Consider the following 20,876-nt stretch of genomic DNA (forward strand, 5'->3'; position numbering starts at 1 on the left):
GTAAGCAGCTTCCACTTTTATTTCATTTTCATGTTAGAAGTTTTTTTTGACTACTCCTCCTAACTGTACTTACATTTACCTGATTTGAATTAGCCAGAACAGATTGTAATATTTGGCAGTGGACAGAATATTGTTGATAAATGTTTTTTGAGACACATGCAGTAATCATTTTGGTTGTAGTTGTATTTTGAATAAGTGATTGTGATCAGTGCTGCACCAAATGACGATCTATGTGTTTTGTAGGTGGTTCTTGTCATTTCTCTGTTTTATTACTGTACACAGTACACCTACTCAAGGCCTCCACTCTCACTGTAAACTAAAATGTGTGGAGTTCATACCGTTTTCAGGACCATTATTGTTAGAAGTCTGTTGGCAATGAATTTTGAGTGAAATTCATTCAGACTTTCTATTATCCACATTTTTTCCACCCACTGTTGTGGCTTAGGCTGGGTGATAAAACTAAATAAATAAATGGTTTATACAAAAATTGCACAAAAACTATGAACTAAAACAAAAAATGGTCTAATTTACATAACAGAGCCCATTCAGTACCCTAAACAATACGTAAGTGCTTTCGTAATGAGACGTCAAAGATCGTGAGAAGAGCGGTCTGTAGAACATAAGTATACTAGAATGTTGTTTATAAATGTTAGAGCAGCTGGAGAAAAAATATATAATCTATTTCATTTCAGTGCCTCTCTGAGTATTAATTAGGCCCACTATTTCAGAAAAAAGATATGTAACAAAATATATAATATTTTTTATGATTATACTTTCAGACTTTTGTTATTTGATTTTAATGTAATTTTATATACAGTACATTTAAAAAAAAAATTAAATCTTCTAATTAATTTCAAGACAGAATCAAGGCAGATGTGCATTGTTGAACACAAGAAAGAGTATTCCATTGTTGTAATTATATGCATCAAAACAGTATGTGGCTATAAACCACAGTATTTTCCTATATATATTAAAATATTTTAATATATAAAAGTCTTACACATGATGCAAACAAATCATTTAATCAAAGTTGTGAAATTGTGTCCAATGTCATTTTTACTACTTATTTATTTAAGCTATTTAAACTTAAGTTACTTTTACTACTTAAACACTTTTAGGAGACTTTGCGTTAAAATCAATATGATATTCAAGATATTCATAGTGTTGCTTGATTTTACATCACAGAAAAAATCATTGCAAATATATTGTGAATATTGGTTATATCGCCCAGCCCTACTTGTGCCTTATTAAAAAAAAAAAAAGAATTTGCTATAAGCCTTTGTAGTGGTTTCATGAAGCCTGGCTGGTATTTCTTGGAGTTGTTTGCACCTTTTGGTTGTGTTTGTGTGCTACAGTGGATTCACCTTGGTCTTTTATATGTGTTTTAATCCATGTGCAAACACACAAGAAAAGAAAAACACTCCAGCTGGGTTAATGGGGGTTTTGTAATGTAGATGTAGATGCTGTAGATTCTTATTGCCTTGTGCACAGTTTACACTGTAATATATGCTCACAGCTGAGCCCTTGTTTACATATGCATGTGTGCGTGTTATTCAGAGTGATCATATCTAAACAAAACAAACGCACATACACATTTCTAGGATGTAGGAACTATTGTCATCCTCTACATTGACAAGCTCGCATAAAAAAACAGTTCATATATTTATGCATTCATAAGGGCTGTCAATTTAGCATGTAATTTTAGTGCAATAAATCTTATAACGATGAACTGCTTTTGTCTAGACATTGCAACCATCACTGATTTATATCTAGTACCTGTTCACATAGAAAAACACTGTGGATGGACAAAACAAATGTACCTTGGAGGGATTGACAGACTCGACTGCAAAAGGGAGCGCTGTGGAAAATTTTATTCACCAAATTTGCAATTGATTAATTTGTTACAAACCATGCACTTAATTTGATTAAAAGTCAATTGACAGCCTTAGAATCTGTTTTAACCCAGCACCAATCCACACATTAAAAGGATGCACCGTCACTCTCTGTGACGAATGTTGGGCATCCTGTGAACAACACAGCCGTGAAGTTCAACCTCACATCTCCCATCACACCTAAACTCAACCATTGTGATTGCTCTTCTCATATTGCTCTCCTGTGATATTGGTGTGACGCAAAATGTCTTTCACCCCTCTGATGTGTTCCGGTAGGTCAGTGCTGAATGTAAGTCGTGCCTGTCGGTTTCCTTTGCATCTAAGTAACGCATGACATAATTTCCTCCTATTCCTTCCGAGTCCTTGAGCACCGCCATGAGCGTGTACTAAAAGCGTGTGATATGCTGTTGAAGGCTCTGTGTGCTGTTTTATGTTGTTGCATATTTTGCAGACGTAGGATCTGTGGGAATTTTTGACCACTGCTGCAGGTCAATGACGTTGGTAATTTTTCCTTTCCATTTTTCCTCCCTCCCCATGAACAAGCCTGGATACTAAAATATCAGTAGTGCCATTGTGTTCCTTAATAAGGCGCCGACTGCATAAAATAGAGCATCTGTGCAGGACCAAATGGTCTTTGCTGCTGGAAACTACGGAAGCCCATAGAGACCATGTGTTATTATTTTATTTTGCCTTTTTTCCTAAGATCACGATGCATAAAATACTGATGCATGGCCTTTGTGTGTTTCTGAAGTAAACTGGGTATGCAATACATTCAGCATTTTATCATACACCTTGTAAGAAATAATGTTCAGCAGGGGTGTAAAAAGTAAAGAGAAATTGTGTTTGCATTCAGTTATGGCTACTGTGATTTTAATTCAGCAAACTTTTGATAAAACATACTTAAGTGAAATAAAAGTTTCCACATTTAATTGTAATTAAAAAGAAATGAAATAAGAAAGAACTTTGTAAAGCAGCCCATTTAATTATTTTTTTATTAGTGTTCTTACTTTGTAATGCTCAAAGACTTACCAGTTGTTTTCTTTTCTTTTCTATTTGTAATTTTTTATATTTTTTATGAAAGTGCTTTTAAATGCATATGTATATTGTAAAAAGGACAATACAAATAAATTGGATTCAAACTTTTGAAATTCCATTCAACTATGAACGATTTCACTTAAAATATTAAGTGTACAAGCTGAATTTTTAACAGCCATTACAGTCACGGTTTTCAGTGTCACATGATCCTTTAATATGCTGATTTGGTGCCTAAGAAACATTTTTATTATCAATGAAAAATCATTGAAAAGAGTTTTGTTTGTTAAAAAGTGGTGCCTAGTATTTCTGTGAAAACTGATAATTTCAGGATTTAATTGAAATTGACTTTTTGTGACAGTGTAAAAGTCTTTACCATAGGTTTTGATCAGTTTAATGTATCTTTTGTGAATTAAACCATTACTTTCTTTCAACAACAACAAAAATCTCATATACAACATATAACAAATGTATTGTCAAGCTTTAATGCAATCATACTTTTTTTACCCCCTTTGTAAATGTAATTAGGTAAGGTACAGTTTTCCCAAAATAATACATAAATATAATAATTAAGTGCAATTATTCCAGTTCTTTACACCCCTGATGTTCAGCAGTCTTAACAGACTGTCAAACCAACACATTAGTCACTGTTCATTTATGGCAGTAATGCAATCAATCTCAATGGCTCTTAACTCTTTGCATTAATTTGATTGGTGTCTCAACCCACACTCCGTCTGGCAGAAAGTTGTAGTTTATTGGACACTGATCCACACTCACTCTGAAACGCATCAACACACAATGCACAGATCCTCCTCACACATCATCTTAAGACGTTACCAACCCTGCTGATTCACATTCACTCTGTTTTTTGACCCACTTCTGTGTTTGGCCTACAGGTCTTCATGAACACGTTTAACTCCAGTCTTTGCTCTGTAGCGGTTCATCGTCATTTCCTTTGTAGAGCATAACAGTACTTTACTGTAGTACACATAAGAAATGATAATGATCTTCTCATTGATTTCTAACAACAGATTACTAACTGATGATTTTAGCATTGTACTGGTAATATTAAAGGAATGAAATGATCCATTTCCTTACTGCTAATCCGTATGAGTTAGTTACTGTTCTGATTATTGCTTTTAAAATGTGTTTTTATCTCTTATAATGTTAGAAAGAAGATATATTTATATGTCTGTTTTTTCTTTCCTGTCTATCAGCAGGGGGCCGGCAATGCTGAGAAGTTTGATTATGTAAGTCATTTATCAAAAAGAGTACGATACGTTTTTTCACAGGAACTGTTGTTTTTGAGTTTGATTCACCTTTTTGGATTTCTCTCTTGCAGGTGATGAACTTCTTGAAGAAGATGGCAGGAAATGAATATGTTGGTTTCAGCAATGCCACGTATGTTGAGCTACCTGTTCTGTAGTTTTGATCATAGATACGGTTGGCAAATAGTCCTCTTCAGTACTTTCAGCATCTGTTTTTATGTCATTTGTGATTTGTGTTGTTGGGTTCGATTTGAGGCAACTGATTATTTATGTCAACTGATCTAGATTCCAGTCGGAGCGTGAGTCAGGAGACAGGAATTTCGCTATTGGCTACTACCTGAAAGAGAAGAAGGTTAGTATCTCAGGGAGCTTTTGATGTGATTAAGTGATTTATTGCACTCAATCATCTCTCTATTTCTCTTCACACATACCCTTCACATTTTACATGCTGTTACTTGTTTGGGGCCATTCACACAGAACACATTTTTGCAAGGAGGAAAAAATGCAAGGCTCCAAGACGTGTTGAACTTTTAACTTGAGCGACGTGTTTCACGTGTGAAATGCTGCAAAAGATGCGAGACGCAAACGCAATGGTCAAAGATGTCTGTCTAGTGCATGTTTACATAAAACTGAAAAGTGGAATGGAAAAACATTTTTTGTGTGAATGGCCCCTTTGTCCATTTACTTCCAGGAGTGGTTCCTTGTTTTAATCAAAATTTCTCTTGGATGCAGTGCTTTCCAGATGGTACAGACATGACTGCTGTTCTGGACCTCTACTTTCAGGTGTGTACAAAGATGACTTCCATTTCTGAGTTAGTCAGATTGTAACAAAAAAAAAGTTTGAAGAGTTTGTTGCAGTGCATTCTGGAATTGCCTTCTGAAATGTTGGCATTGTAACTGCTATATACTACCATTCTAAAAACTAGTAAAAACTGTAATATTGTGAAATATTATTGCATTTTAAAATTATATTTTTATATAAAATTATAAAATTATATATGTAAAATTATATTATTTACTCCATCACTCCAATCAGAAATCATTCTATTATGCTGATTTTGTGATTTTATTATTATTATCAATGTCTAAAACTGCTTAATATTTCTATTTCTGAATTGTTTGATTAATTGAAAGTTCTAAAGAACAACTTTTATTTGAAATTTAATTTCAAATAAAAACATTATAAATGTTTTACTTTCACTTTTGATAAATACAATGCATCCTTGCTGGAAAAAATAATAATTTCATGAAAACTTTTGAATGGTAGTATATTACCAAATGAATCAGTATTCAAAGAAATCACATCAAAATTGGAATCAAATCAAAGCAAGAGCTTGTGAATCAGAATCACAGAATCTGTAAATCACTGTCGATACACTATAACTGTATGGTTATTGGAGAACATAGAAAGCTGATTTGCTGACATGGCTCTGGCTTAGTTTGACATGGCACAAGCATGGCAGGACTGCAGTCTGGTGGCTCTGTCCCTTGACTCCTGTCATGTGCCTCTGAGATCATGCGGCATGTGTAATGGGATAGTGCAGCTGATGGCTTTCTCTTACACACACACGCACAGACACAGGCACATACCCACACACACGTGGTCAAATTCTTAGGGTGTTGTTTTCTGTAAAATCCATGAGGAAAGCTGTCAAATTAAGCATGTTGAAATAAAAACTGTGACTTGGCATCCTGGCTTAATAATATTTCTTATTCATATGTGTTTATTTGTGTTTGTGTCCATATGTGCAGCTGTGCTCCATCGAGGTAACATGTGAGAGCGCTAGCGTCATGGCTGCCACATTGGCCAACGGCGGCTTCTGTCCAATCACAGGCGAGCGTGTGCTGAGCCCCGAGGCCGTGCGAGACACCCTCAGCCTCATGCACTCCTGCGGCATGTATGACTTCTCCGGACAGTTCGCCTTCCATGTAAGTTTTTGTGCATGCAGATTCACACGTGTAAACACAGAATCACAGTAGTTCACATGCTGTGTGCCAACACACTTCCTATTATTTTGGAGCACTGTTTTACCACATCGTGTGAATTTTAACAATTGTGGTTTGCAAACACCCCAAATTTAAAAGCAAATCAAGCTCATAATAGAACATGAAAATAAACCAGGCTATTTATTCTTAGTGAACCCCACCCAGAATCTTCCTGCCAAACGCAACCTCTTCAGTTATGGTTATCCTATTTATCTGTATGTCATTTTTTAATGTTAATGTATTTTATTCAGGTGGGTCTTCCAGCCAAGTCAGGTGTGGCTGGAGGTATTCTGCTGGTTGTGCCCAATGTGATGGGCATCATGTGCTGGTCTCCTCCATTGGACAAACTCGGCAACAGTGTCCGGGGCATCCAGTTCTGCACGGTATGTCAATGTTCTTGTTTGCAGACACACCTACACACACACACACAAACACTTTCATTTCTTATAAGGTTCAACCTATGTACTGGAAAAAATATTTGAAAGTTCGCCAAGATTGTAAATATACACTATATATATATATATATATATATATATATATATATATATATATATATATCCCAAATTTTTGACCAGTATTGTAGCTGTTTATATACATGATTCAGTTTAGTTATTTAGAATTCATTTAAAAAAGGAGTGTAAAATTTTTAAGATTTGTAAGATTTCTACAGTATTTTACAGTTGGGTTGAAATACATAAAAAGTATATTGAAACATTGTCAAAATATGTTCCAATTTTTATTGTTTTGTTAAGCTGCATTACTTGGCCCTAGATGCATATCAGGCATTAAACAAACAATGGGACAAAATGTTTTTAAATATGCTTTTTGTCATCTGTCGTTTGTCTTTTCTGTTTGCTGTAGTTTTGATTCTGTGATCCTGCCCCTCATGAAGGCCTCTTATCATGTACCTGCGAAATGATTAGAATCTGTCTGTGTTATTTTAGGTCTTTCTGAGAAGCAGCACTTGTTAAAGTCTGAATATCAGTACAGCCTTTCAGACCTTTGTTAAAGGTCAAGGAGTCTATAATTACTCCCTGTGTGTCTTAAGGAAATCAGTGCCGCCACAATCCATGTCTTTGAGTCATTAGTGGTTATAGTCTGACTCAGACCGACCCCAGCAAGGGGACCAGAGCTAAATGGTGGAGTTAATTCTGGGTTGGGAAGTATGACTAGGATTTTAGATCATTAAAGGGATAGTTCACTCAAAAATGGAAATTCTGTCATTAATTACTCATGTCACTGATATCGTTCCAAACCTGTAAGACCTTCGTTCATCTTCGGACACATATTTTTGACGCATTCCGAGAGCTCTCTGACCCTACAGACCCTGATAGACAGCAAGGATCCTTACATGATCAAGGCTCAGAAACGTAGCAAGGAGATCGTTAAAATAATCCATGTGATGTCAGTGGTTCACCCGTAACTTTGCGAAGCCACGAGAATAATTTTTGTGCGCAAAGAAAACAAAAATTATGACTTTATTCAACAATTCATCTCCTGAATGACCCTATAGTGCCATTTTGGAGGGTCAGAGAGCTCTCGGAATGCATCAAAAATATATTAATTTGTGTTCCGAATTTTTGGGTGAGCTATCCCTTTAATATAAAGAGTTTGACAAATTTCTGCTGTCACACGGTCACACAATCTGGTGAATTTAGAGCCACAGTGATATTTGAGGGCCGTGTTTCTGTGATCAGTGTTGCTGTGCCAAAAGAACGGTAACAACTGGCAAGTCAGAGGGTCACAAGACAGGAAATGGATGTAATATAAGACATTCAGACATTCCTGCCAACTCCCTACAAATTCACAGAGTGTTCTCAATATATGAACCCTTCCAGTCATAGTTTATAAGGTGAAGTAGAGTTTCAACTTTACGGCACATTACACAAGCTTGAATCAACATGAAATCAAAATGAACAATTATTATTAAATAATATTACAGTATTTACTATAAATGATTGATTTATTTAATAAATGATTGATTAAATTTTTTTATTACATAAATATACAAATCAACTATTTGAATGAGAATAATAATATTTTTAATTAATATGATTAATGTTATATAAATAATGATTAATAATGAAATTTAGTAGTACTAGTAATAAACCTAGAAATGTCACCTTCAAAGACCATTAAAACTGATCACATGGTCTAAACCTCACTGAACCTGAAAACAGGAACCTGAGAAGTTGAATGACATTGTGAAGGAGGTTCATTTCAGCATTTATCATGGCACAAAGGGCTTTAATGAAAGCAGGAAGCCCTCTCTGCCCTACACACTCGCCTGTCACTAGCAGACCACCTTCAGACACTCAACGTCCTTCAGTTCAGTGTGTTTGTGTGTGTGTGTGTGTGTGTGTGTGTGTGTGTGCTTTGAGCCTTTGACCTCTCAGACTGACTCCTGTGGCTTTCTCTCCTGCTGTAGGATCTGGTGTCCTTGTTCAACTTCCACAACTACGACAACCTGAGGCACTTTGCCAAGAAGCATGATCCTCGCAGAGAGGGAGGGGAACAGCGGGTGAGTGCCCTCTTCCGTTTGCCCGCCAGCCTTGCCCTCCCCACGTGCCCCATCGATGCGTTACACCACGTCTTGTATGAATGACTGCACGTAATAATTTACTCAAGACTCTGAAGCTGAGAAAATACCACAGAGGAAGCTTATTTCCACTAAACGTCTGGTACAAGGCCTGCAGACAGCTGTATACAATCACGCCCCCTGCAGGAGCATTTTGACACTACATGCCTAATTAGGTAGCTACTTTACGACCCAAAGAGTGTTAGCTGGTTTTGTTGCTGTTTTTGATGTGCTGTATCAGCACCAGTGTTGGGCAAGTTACTCTGAAAATGTAATTAAATGACTGATTACTCCTTTTAAAAGTAATCACGTTACTGTTCTGCTTACTTTATTTCAAACGTAATTAGTTACATTACTAGTTCCGTAACTTTTTTCTGTGGCTACATCCATGAAATTGACATGAAATCCCAGCGTAAATGCTCCCGTTAAATATTTGTTATTAATGCATCAACATTCACAAAACACTGTTATTTCAAACTAAAGCAATGGCAGAAGCAATGTTCCCTCTAAGCTGCGCGCGCGCGCGGCCGCGCACTTCTTCCACCGCAGCCGCGCAGACAAATAATGTGCCGCGCACACGCTAAAATGAGTTGGGAAAGCCATTTGATTGTACTCCAGTTAAAACGAAAGAATTGCAATGCTCAGGTAAACCGCTATAGAGCTGGTGCCGCTATAGCGTTAGAACCGGTGAATGCGGTGTACAGGTTTCATAGAAAGAGAATGATGTGCGCCAAATGAGTCGCTGTAGAAACCGAATACTTCAATGTTTGCGGATGAAAGAGCTCAAATCGAGACTCAACGCAAACACCGTGACATGTGAAATAAACGTCCTCGTGTATTAAAGAAGAGTAGCCTGATTAAGTGCTGGAAATAGCGGATGATGGGCACAGAACGGTAACAAAGACATTTACAGTCACACACAGGTGTATTGTGCAAACTGTACTTCATAGCGATGTTTAGATAACTGTATAAGAATTCACGTTTTTTTTTTTTTTTATATTTAACTTACAGATCTCAGTTTAAATGCTTCAGTTTGTTTTCTATTCTCTTCTATCAGTTTAAATGCTTAAGTTGTTTTGATATATTATATTATGTTCGGCCTATATTATAAACCTAATAAATAATTGACCTTGTTTTTTAACTAGTCACTTATGTTCATCAAGGCTGTATTTATTTGATCAAAATACAGAAAAAAAAAAACAGTAATATTGTGAACTCTTAGGCTATTGCAATTTCTAATATTGGTTTTCTATCTTAATATATTTTAAAATATAGTGTATTCCTGTAAAGCAAAGCTGCATTTTCAGCATCATTACTCCACTCTTCAGTGTCACATGATCCTTCAGAAATCATTCTAATATGCTGATTTATAATCAGTGTTGTGCTGCTTAATATTTTTTGGAATCTTTTTTCTTTGATTCTTTGATTAGCCTAATAAAAAGTTAAAAAGAACAGCATTAATTAAAAATATAAATATTTTCTAACAATATAAGTCTTTGTTATCGCTTTTTATCCATTTAACACATCCTTGCTGAATAAAAGTATTAATAAAAAAAATAAATAAATAAGAAAGAAAAAATTGACTGACTCCAAACTTTTGAATAGTAGTGTATATTGTAACACAAAATTTCTATTTTGAATAAACACTGTTCTTTTTAACTTTTTATTTCTCAAAGAATCCTGAAAAGTATCACAGGTCCCAAAAAATATTAAGCAGCACAACTTTTTCCAACATTTATTATAAATTAGCATATTAGAATGATTTCTGAAGGATCACGTGACACTGAAAATTCAGCTTTGCTTCACAGGAATATATTATATATTAAAGTATATTAAAATAGATTTGCAATAATATTTCACAATATTATTTTGTGAAATAATATTCAGTATTTTTTATCAAATAGATACAGCCTTGATGAGCCTAAGAAACTTCTTTAAAAAAATGTACTGATCCCAAACTTTTGAACGGCAGAAAATATGTTTCTAAAAATGTTTTCTCAGATAACCTAAAATATGCATCATTTAGTTACATCAAGGGTCAAATCAAATATAAATAGCACATTAAAGTTAAAAGTTACACACTTTTTTGTGTGCGTGCTGTACAGGTCTGGTATAAAGAATGTTTTTGCTCAGGTGGCTGAAATGTCCGCCCAATAGAGAAAAGTTTTGCTCAGCAAGAAAAAAAATTAGAGGGAACATTGGGCAGAAGGCCAACAAATAGCGCTGCTTTTATAATCTCTAAAAAGATCCCAGTTCATCGCACAATCTCACAAAGTTCTGTTATAACACAATGAATATATGCATAATGAATCTTTCATAATGTCTACAATTCGTGTGTTATAATGAGAGGATTCGTGTGCATGCACATTTCATTTGCGTCGGGTCTCGCGGGAGTGCAGGTCTCTAATCCACTGGCTCTGGACTCGACAGTGTGTGTGCTACACCCTTTTTGCAATCTAGATTATAAAACACTGCATTCTGTCAGCAGTGTAACGCAGCAGTAACGTATAGAAACCTCGGTTAAACCTCGGAAAATGATAACGAGCTAAATTACTTAAAAGTAATCAAATTACAGCAATGCGTTACTGCCCAACACCGGTCAGCACAGCTAAATCAGCAAGTAAAGAGCAGCGGTTGATTCATCATCAAAGTTCTCAGCTGTGCATGAGATTCTTATTTTGCATGTCGACTGCATCTCTTGATTTGCCATGTTTTATGCTGCTTTATACCAAATTTTAGTTTTGCTTGCTTCAGTCTGCATTTTCAGATTTGTAATCAGAAGGCTCAGACGGAATCTATAGACTTTTCCCACATTTCGAATAACCTGTGCAATGGATGTAAAGATGGTAAAAAGTGCATACTCTTATCTATAGCTGGAAAAAGAAATAGATTGGCTCAAATATTTAAATCTGAATACAGACCCGGTTTAAAAAATACAGCAAGGGCAATTTTCCTTAAAAAAAAAGAAAAAGAAAAGAAAGACAAAGAAAAATAGCAAAAAAGATTTGTTATAAAATATAGTATCATTGGCACAAGAAAACTATAGTGATAGACTATGGGGTCCGTGGTGATAACATTTGAGGATTTTGAATCCAAAATATGTCATTTATGTGACTTGTGCAAACCCAATGAGATTTTTTAAACTCAGAATAATAATAATAATAATAATACAATTATTAATGAGCAAAGTTGTTGTTGCAAAGTAATATAATTTATTGCATTGTTATTGAATAGTTTAAGTATTTTTATATAATCTGTATTTTTATATTATTATCTTATTATTATTGTATATTACAATATAATCTAAAATATATTATTTTTTATTATTATTGTTATTATATGAGGCATATGCAAATCCTTTTTTTTTTTTAATAGGAGGGCTCTCTTTGTAATACTTTCTTTAGAGACCCTCAAAATTAATTTGTTCTCTGTGTTGCTCAACACAGCAGTACACCTCTGGTCCCCAGGATAACGAGAGCCTGGCTCTCAAAGACACTGTGTGGACAAAAGTCTGGCCTACTGAGCACAATGAGGACAGCTTCACTACAGTTTATCCGGAAGAGATTTTCTCTGTTTTGATTTCTTCAGTCTGCATTCTTAGATTTATAATCAACAGGCCCAGACGGTATCTGTAGACTTTTTCCACATTTCGAAAAATCTGTGGAATGGATTTAAACATGGTAAAATGAGTTCAGTTTTGCTGAAAATACTCTTATGTACATCTGAAAAAAATAAACAGATTTAAATATTTAAACCTGAATACAAACCTGATTTTAAAAAAAAATACAAAACCTTGGGCATGAGAAGATTGTGATTGGGCAACTGAGACAGTTTTGCAAGTTGCAACTGAAATATGTGAAAAGGCATTTTACAAATTCAAGGGGTAACATTATCAATTGGCTCAATAATAATAATAAATATAAATGATTGCAAATAAATATAATTTATATTCTGCTATTTATATTCATGATATTATTCAATCAAAAATGTTATGTTTTTAAATTATTATTATTATCATTATTAACCTGCATGCACAGATTCCGTGTGGGCCTGGTCATCTGTTAACAATGATCATGACTTAAAATCGGACTGCTGCAGCTTAAATGAGGCATGTGCAATTTCTGTGATAAGACAGACCTCTTATGGGTTTTTTGTTTTAAAATGTTGAAAAAATGCGACATTTTCCCAGCTGTTTGAATACGAGGCCTCTCTTTGTGACTGTGTTTGTTTTTGTTGACTTTGAAATCTGTTCACACGTCACCATATTGAACAGTGTGAGTCACACACATTCCCTGGAGGCCCCTAAAAAACTAATCTGTTCTCCGTGTTGCTCAACACAGCAGTACACCTTCGGACCCCTGGATTACGAGAGCCTTCAGAAAGAGCTGGCTCTCAAAGACACTGTGTGGAGAAAAGTCTCGCCCACTGAGTGCAATGAGGACAGCTCCACTACTGTAGTCTATAGGATGGAGAATGTCGGAGAAGGCAACTAAAACGGATCTGATTCACCTCGGCGAGCTCTTTGACAGTATATATTTATGTACTTTAATAGTTATTTATTTTCAATGAATCTCATTTTGGGCACATGTTGGTTCTTAACCAGTCTCGGTAGGATATGTCTAAGTTCTTATGCCTAATGCTTAAAAGCATAGTGGAGGGCTTCTGTTCTTTACCTGGACCGCATGGACTTTAGGTGCGATGTGATTTATAGGCTCAATATTCTCTCGTAGACCAGCAGGTGTTTTTTCGGTGGATGTTGAGGATTGGCTGCTGAACAGAGACTACAGGTGGTTCTGTTTTGCACTACGATTGAATGTTGTGGTCATGCATAATGAACCACGTCTCACCACATGCAGAGTCTTCAGTGAGGCCTTTAACTTGATAGGGCACACAAGCACATGGACCTTGCCACCTATTGTGACATAAGCCCATTTCGCGGTGTGGTGTCTTGGCCACCACAGAATATGCATTAAAGAGACCTAAGGCCATGAAAGCCACGTTTTGAACACTTTTTTTTTACAATAGCAATCTTTTTTTATAGACCCTTGAACTTGGCAAATACAACAATGCTGTATTGTGCCATCAGCCCATTTCGTGTAGATCTCTGTTAATTCATGTGCATCCATGCTCTCACTTTATTCATAGTAAGATGGCAGTGATGCACGAAGGAGATATAGTTATATGAAACTGGAAATTGTAAGCATGCGAAAAATTCCCATGTGCATGTGAATATTTTCTCGAGGGCACAAAATTTTGTGTGCATGCAAAAGTCACTTAGAGAGAATCAATGTAAAAAAAAAAAATGAAAAAAATAAAAAAAAAATTTACAGATGACTATAATATATATAAAAAATAAAGCTGAAAATAGTGCTGTATGAACCATTGAATCTACTGAGAGGTTTGGAAATTTGAGTCTGGAAAAGTATGGAATTTTGAAATGGAAAATGTGTAGGAACCCTGATGGATGTCCCTCTGAAAACTTTTGTTGCAAGTACTGTACAGGTGACATAGGCCGGCAAGGATGACCTTCACTCAAAATAAAAGCAAACGTTCACACAAAAAATAAAAATCTGTCATTTGCATTCACCCTCATGTCGTTTTAACCCCATATATTGCTATTGTTTATGTGGAACACAAAAAATTTTTTAAAGACTTTTCATGCTAATTTCTTACCAAAGTATCATAAAAATAACCATTAAAATTGTCCATTAGAATTAGAATTTTGTCCCACAAAAAGCTAGTATATGTTTTTAAAAGAGGCATTTCCTTTAAATAATTATCATCATCATTAATAATAATAATTACTATTATCAATCACTATTATATATCATTTAATAATAGTGATTTCAGTCTGTTCCTAACAGAAAGCTGTTAAAGTTGACCAGCCAATGAAAGCATTCACCTAAAAATATAAATAATGTAAATGTAAGTTGTTTTGACCCCATATGATGATGATGATGTTGTTTCTGTGGAACACAATTTTCATTCAAACTTTTTCCATGTTCCATAAAAAACTAAATCTCCATAAAATGACCATAAAAGTTGTCCATCTGACTAAAATTCAAGTCTTTTGAAGCCATATACTTGCTTTTATAAGGTTAAAGATGAAAATGGCATTTGCAAATTTGATATCTGAGTTCAAATGCATTATCACTGAATAACATCTAAAATTTAGTCTGTTCCTCACACAAAGCTATTACATGACTTAAAAAAAAAAAAAACTTAGAAGATAGTCTTAAGGACCACTTGTATAAATGACCTGTGGCATGTAGCCAACTATACCCATAACCCATATCCATTTGTGCTCTGCATGCTGAATGACATACAACACAAAGGTGAAGTAGTATTTTCCATTTTGTCTGAACTATTCCCTTACTACTTCTCCCTTAGGTCACAGTGTGATTTCATTGCGACCAAGTGTAAAGTTAAAAGGGTTCCTCATGTTGCAAATGGGTTATTAATTTTTAGATTAGTCCCGATGTGTTCCTGCTGAATTGCTTGTCTTAGTGACTGCGTGTCCTGAGAGGACTGCTGTAATGTGCAGTGTTTGCATCATAGAGCCGCACTAGTACTGCTCAGCAGCCATTGAAACCTGCTGTCAGACCATCTTTGCAGTGAAATCTATACCGTTACAAACCTTCCACCTGCCCTTTGTTCCGTTTCTGTCTGTATATTCTCACATATTATTACTAGAAACATTTATGCACCTTACTGATAGTTCGAAATGTTGGTTTATATTCAGTTTCGATAAGCTTCTGAAGTGGTTTTATTGGTGGAAAGATGCTGCCCTTGTCAGGAATATATCAAGTATTATCATGTTTTCTTTTTTTAATCTTTTAAATATAAATGTTCATTTTATTTTTTGCATGATTTGCTTTGCTTTCACATGCTTGTATATTTTTGGGTTTATTTGCTTAGTTTGGTTTTGTATTATAATTTTCATGTCTTGTTTTTGTGCTGCTTTAGTGGAGAAGTGTTTCTCATTCTCACTGACAGCTTTAACAGTCAAAATATAAGTTCATTATAGTCTGGCTTGAGGAAGCAGCTCGCTCTGATTACTTGAACAGTCCTGAGTCTAACAGAACAGCTGTCAAATGCTTCATCACAATATATTATCATCTGGTTTTACATTGTCATAACAGTTCTGTTTGTTTTCTCATTGTGTATTTGTCATTTGTTCTGGTTTTCTTTTTTGTATCATTAATAAATGTATTTAATCTCATTGTTACCTGAAATCACTTGTGTTCCATTTGTTGCTGTTTTGTGTGTTTTGGAAAATGATAAAGGAATGTGTTCCTTCATCATTTTATTAATTTGTGTTCTGACACTATTTGCCTCGAAAATTTATCGATTGCTTGAATGACAGCTTTACTTAAAAAGGCCTGTTTGACTAACAAAATATCTCTATGAAAGGATTCTCATGTTCAAGGAAAACATTAAAATTACGTTTTCTTTTACATTTTATTATTCACCTAATATGAAGTATCATTCATATATAAAATGATTATATATTATTTATATACAATTGTTATAAGATTTTATTTTATATATATATATATATATATATATATATATATATATATATATATATTTAGACCCGCTAGGTTTTCTAGTTGGCTTAATCTGAAACTAACATGCACATTTTAGTAAAATAATTACACATTAACAGACAGGAATAGTGTTGTGTGTTTCTATTTAAGACATTAAACTCACTTAGATGTAATTAGATTATAATTAAACACACACGCAAGGAGACTCTGACATTTCTCGGATGATCTTTAGGCCCAAAGACACTGACAACTCCCACTGTATGACTTCTCTCAATGTTTGTGGGAAGGAAAGCAAGAATACTTCATATACAAGATAATGGTGAGATATTGAAGTATAATTAAAAAAAAAAAAAATCTTTAATTTAAACATTCATTCAAAGTATTAAATCTTAAATGCATGATCATTACATGTTCATTTTTATGTAATCTTTATGTACATCTTTCATCTAGTGTATTTGAACATCTGATTGTTATTCGAATTGATTTTGGTTGGTTTATGATCACTTTTTGTACAAAACTTTCTACTAAGAATGGCTTTGCAACAAGATGGGCACTTTTTTGTAAGTTGTCTGTATTTGTTGTCTTGAAGTTTGGGGTTTTGCTGACTAACATGAAGGGTTGCTGATGCCCCCTTTCTGTCTTTCCGTCCCTCACCAGCACTTGCCTTAAAGCATTTTGCTTTTTTTCACAGCATGGTAGTAAAATGCATGAGGTTTGTTTTTTTTGCATGGCTTGCTTGGCTAATTTATATAATAAGATGCTAATTCAAATCAAATGTATCCTGCTGCTACTGAATCAAATATATATTTATTAATGCTTTTGCAATCTAAGAATTGTACAGGGTTCCTGCCAATTTGAATAATGTAAAAATCAGTAATTGGAAAAGTCATGGACATTTATTTTTTTTAGAAGGTCTAGGAACCCCATCTATAAAATATCAAATATCAAACTTAAAATAGTATATTATACAGTATGAAACAGGGGATCCCTTTGCCTTTCGCTCAATCCACCCGAAAGAACTGTTGAATTCAAGTGTTCTTATTTCAATGCACTTGATTTAATTTTTTCATTGTCTATTTGTTGTTTCCTCTCACCAGTTCTCTATTCATTTCAGTCTGTTAGAGAGACACTCTGGAGGCCTCCGTTTCTGCCCACCATCTGTCCATAATAACTTATTTCTATTCCACAAAGGCTCTTTTCTATCATTCCAGGTGAAATCTGTCATCAACCTCCTCTTTGCTGCCTACACAGGAGATGTTTCTGCTCTCAGAAGGTACCGAGTTCTTCATTGCCTACAATTTTTGAAGCGTTTTCTGTTCTGCTTCTCTAATATGTTCATTATACCTGACTGCAGGTTTGCGTTGTCCTCCATGGACATGGAGCAGCGGGACTACGACTCCAGGACGGCGCTGCATGTAGCAGCCGCTGAGGGTACAACACTGTGCATGCTGTCACTTTAGCTTATCACTTATCAGCCAAGAACCAGTGGTGTCTGTTAGTCTGGTATCGGATTGTTTGCTGGCTGGCAGTCAACGAACTGTAAGATAACAAAATAGATGACAAACAGAAAGTGAGGCTGTTTTTTTACTTGTGCATTTTGACTCAAAATGTGCATGTCCTTGTCACTATGCCACATAAATTTGGTAACGTCGCCACGTGGTGGTCAAAAGTGATAATGTTCGAAAAAAATGGTGATTACCAATGGTACCTTACAATGTGTATATTTTTTTGCAGTTATATTTTGATACTGTTTTACACGCTTTTTTTCAGTACACTGCATTTTTACATCTAAAGTTCAATCTGTAGTACATGTTGCAGAAATTAAACTATTCCTTTTTGATTTTAGGACATACTGAGGTTGTGCGTTTTCTGTTAGAGGCCTGCAAGGTGAATCCTGTTCCCAAGGACAGGTGAGCAAACATAATCAAAATACTTCTGATTTTAGAGCAACTATTCATTTTCTTATCCTTTTTAATTGAGAAATAGATGATTGGAAGACATCAGGTTTCCCATGATGGTCTTGGAAAACTACATTGTATGGGTCAAAATTATCGATTTTTCTTTTATGCCAAAAATCATTAGTATATTAAGTAAAGATCATATTCCATGAAGATATTTTGTAAATTTACTACTGTAAATGTATCAAAACGTCATTTTTGATCAGTAATATGCTTAGCTAAGAACTTGATTTGAACAACTTTCAAGGCGATTTTCTCAATATTTAGATTTTTTTGCACCCTCAGATTCCAGATTTTCAAATAATTTTGTCTCGGCCAAATATTGTCCGATCCTAACAAACCATACATTAAAGGAATGCTTATTTATTCAGCTTTCAGGTGATGTATAAATCTCAATTAGTGTCGTAAAAATTTACACTTAAGACTGGTTTTGTGGACCAGGGTCACATATATGTGTGTGTGTGTGTGTGTGTGTGTGTGTATATGTATGTATGTATGTGTATATATATATATATATAAGTCTAATATATTGGATATAAGAAGGATTTATATTGTTATAATAAATGGGGGGAGAGAGAGATTGATTTACAAAATAATTTTTATAGTTTCTATATTTTAAATATAAATATATTTTACACTTCTCATAATAATTAATTATAAAATTAGAGATTTAAATCTCTAACATTGTAGAATTTTTTTTTAAAGTTTTGAAGTACTATTGTAAATTTTTAAACATTCATTTTATAGTAGTATTGCGATAATAACATACTTCTGTCTTAACGTTAATAGTAATAATAATAATTATTATTATTATTATCATCATCAGCATAATTTTCTAATATTTTTACAGTGATAAAACAACTAGAAAATATGTGGAAACCATGAAAATAAAATAACATTTATGCCCTCTAGGTGGGGCAACACACCTATAGATGAGGCGACACACTTCGGTCATCAAGAGGTGCTCGCGCTTCTACAGGAGTACAACAATAAATACAACCCACCGGTGAACACCGACGCTGTTAAAGAGAGCACCGAGAAAAACCTGGACGGGATGCTGGAGACGTAACCATTTACACTCGCACTAGAGGACAGTGAAGGACTGCTCCATCTCAATATCAGTGTTTTTTGTTGTTGTTTTTTTCGGGGTTTTTTGTCAGTAACAGTTAAATTTTTTCGTTTTACACGCTTTTGTGAGACATTTGTGGCTTGTTCACAACTTCTTCCTTGCAAGAAAGGGCGTAAGTCACGATGATGGACATATTTAATGGTGCGAAACGATTCTTAGTGACGTTAGCCGCTATAATTATATGTTCAGTCCTTTCGTGCCTGTGTAAAGTTGATTGAGGTGTGGGGAATGAGGACTACAGCGATCTCATTGCTGTCTCGAGGGCAAACGGCTAAACTCAAGATTATAGAATGATACCAAACAATCCTGTTTAAGCATTCAGAATTCGTTTAGACAGGACGAGTTCTTGCATTAAAAACAGCGAGGTTTGGCACGGTTGCGCAAACACTCACGATACAAAGCTGCTGGCCAACGTCTTCTTTATGTTGAAAAAAAAAACAAAAAAAAAGTAGCTCAGCAGAACGGAATGAAAATCCGAGACAGGAGACTAGTGGATTTTCATTACCAAACAATCGGTCGAGTGTTGCCAGGAATCACTATTATTATTATTATTATTATTATTATTAAGATCAGGAATTCGAGAACGTGTCGTGTGTAAAATCCGAAATTACTTTTAAGTTTGCATGCATTTTTTTTTTTTACATGTGTATCACTTTTATTTTATTATACCTCATCATTTGAGCATTCTAACCACTGCCAAATACATTGTTATTTTTGTTAGTCTTTACTGTATTATCAGTTAGGTGGTCTATATTATATATTCGTCAATGCACTCATATTTTAAGTATTTACATGCCCCCAAAATGACTGCATTTTGAGAAAGTACACAATGTTGTAATCTGAGAACAAAAGCGATCAAAAATAAAAAATTTACTGATGATGTGAAGTTATATATAAAAAAAAAATCACATTATAGCCTAAACAATATTTAATTTAAATCCTCAACACCAGCTTAATCATTATTGGATACGATTTAAAACCTCCTTTGGCTACTCATTATTTATAAATAAAAGACACTGTATTTGTGCAAATCATCTGTGCATTTATGTATATTTTAGGAAGTGTTAAATTACTGTAAATGTAGTTTGTATTGTGAGACAATTGCTTTAGCAGTGGAAAGATGATGTCAAACCTCTTCACTCGGACCAAACACTTGAAGAAAGTCAGTTAAATTTGACAAAAATCAGTTCATGTCAAAGTAAATGAATGTAAGCTACACTTTAGCACTATTCAGTATTCATTGAAGCAGAAATATGTTGCTGATTTCTATTAGACTGTATCTGGCAGACTAAAGTCGGTGTGTGTACATGTGCAGTTAAAGCAATGGTATATTAAGATTCATCTTTGATGTGCAATAATGAATAAAATTGTGTTAGTAATTAAAAGGGTGTATTTTTACTCATACATCATATACATACAGTGGACAAAACTATATAAAACACTGAAATTCAGAGTGGAAAAAAAATGCCCCACAACCTAAATT

General features: G+C 34.6%; 1 protein-coding gene across 6 annotated transcripts in view; it reads left to right on the forward strand.

Moving 5' to 3' along the window:
- glsb (glutaminase b) overlaps positions 1-20,795 on the forward strand; it is a 41,123-nt gene extending 20,328 nt beyond the window's left edge. The window contains exons 1-12 of one of the 6 annotated variants that reach the window (XM_058786676.1): positions 8-2,393; positions 4,142-4,174; positions 4,267-4,325; positions 4,478-4,544; positions 4,925-4,975; positions 5,945-6,121; positions 6,430-6,561; positions 8,607-8,699; positions 17,518-17,579; positions 17,661-17,737; positions 18,153-18,216; positions 19,177-20,790. In XM_058786676.1, the coding sequence (XP_058642659.1) occupies positions 2,385-2,393; positions 4,142-4,174; positions 4,267-4,325; positions 4,478-4,544; positions 4,925-4,975; positions 5,945-6,121; positions 6,430-6,561; positions 8,607-8,699; positions 17,518-17,579; positions 17,661-17,737; positions 18,153-18,216; positions 19,177-19,333 (981 nt within the window). In that variant the 5' untranslated portion in view covers positions 8-2,384 and the 3' untranslated portion in view covers positions 19,334-20,790. Of the gene's footprint in view, positions 1-7; positions 2,394-4,141; positions 4,175-4,266; positions 4,326-4,477; positions 4,545-4,924; positions 4,976-5,944; positions 6,122-6,429; positions 6,562-8,606; positions 8,700-13,096; positions 15,979-17,517; positions 17,580-17,660; positions 17,738-18,152; positions 18,217-19,176 lie in introns of those variants that run through there. The other 5 variants (XM_058786672.1, XM_058786673.1, XM_058786671.1 and 2 more) reach the window with 5 other exon arrangements.
- The last annotated feature ends 81 nt before the right edge of the window (positions 20,796-20,876 follow it).

The sequence above is a fragment of the Onychostoma macrolepis genome, chromosome 09 (assembly GCF_012432095.1).
Source record: "Onychostoma macrolepis isolate SWU-2019 chromosome 09, ASM1243209v1, whole genome shotgun sequence".
Taxonomy (NCBI): Eukaryota; Metazoa; Chordata; class Actinopteri; order Cypriniformes; family Cyprinidae; genus Onychostoma; species Onychostoma macrolepis.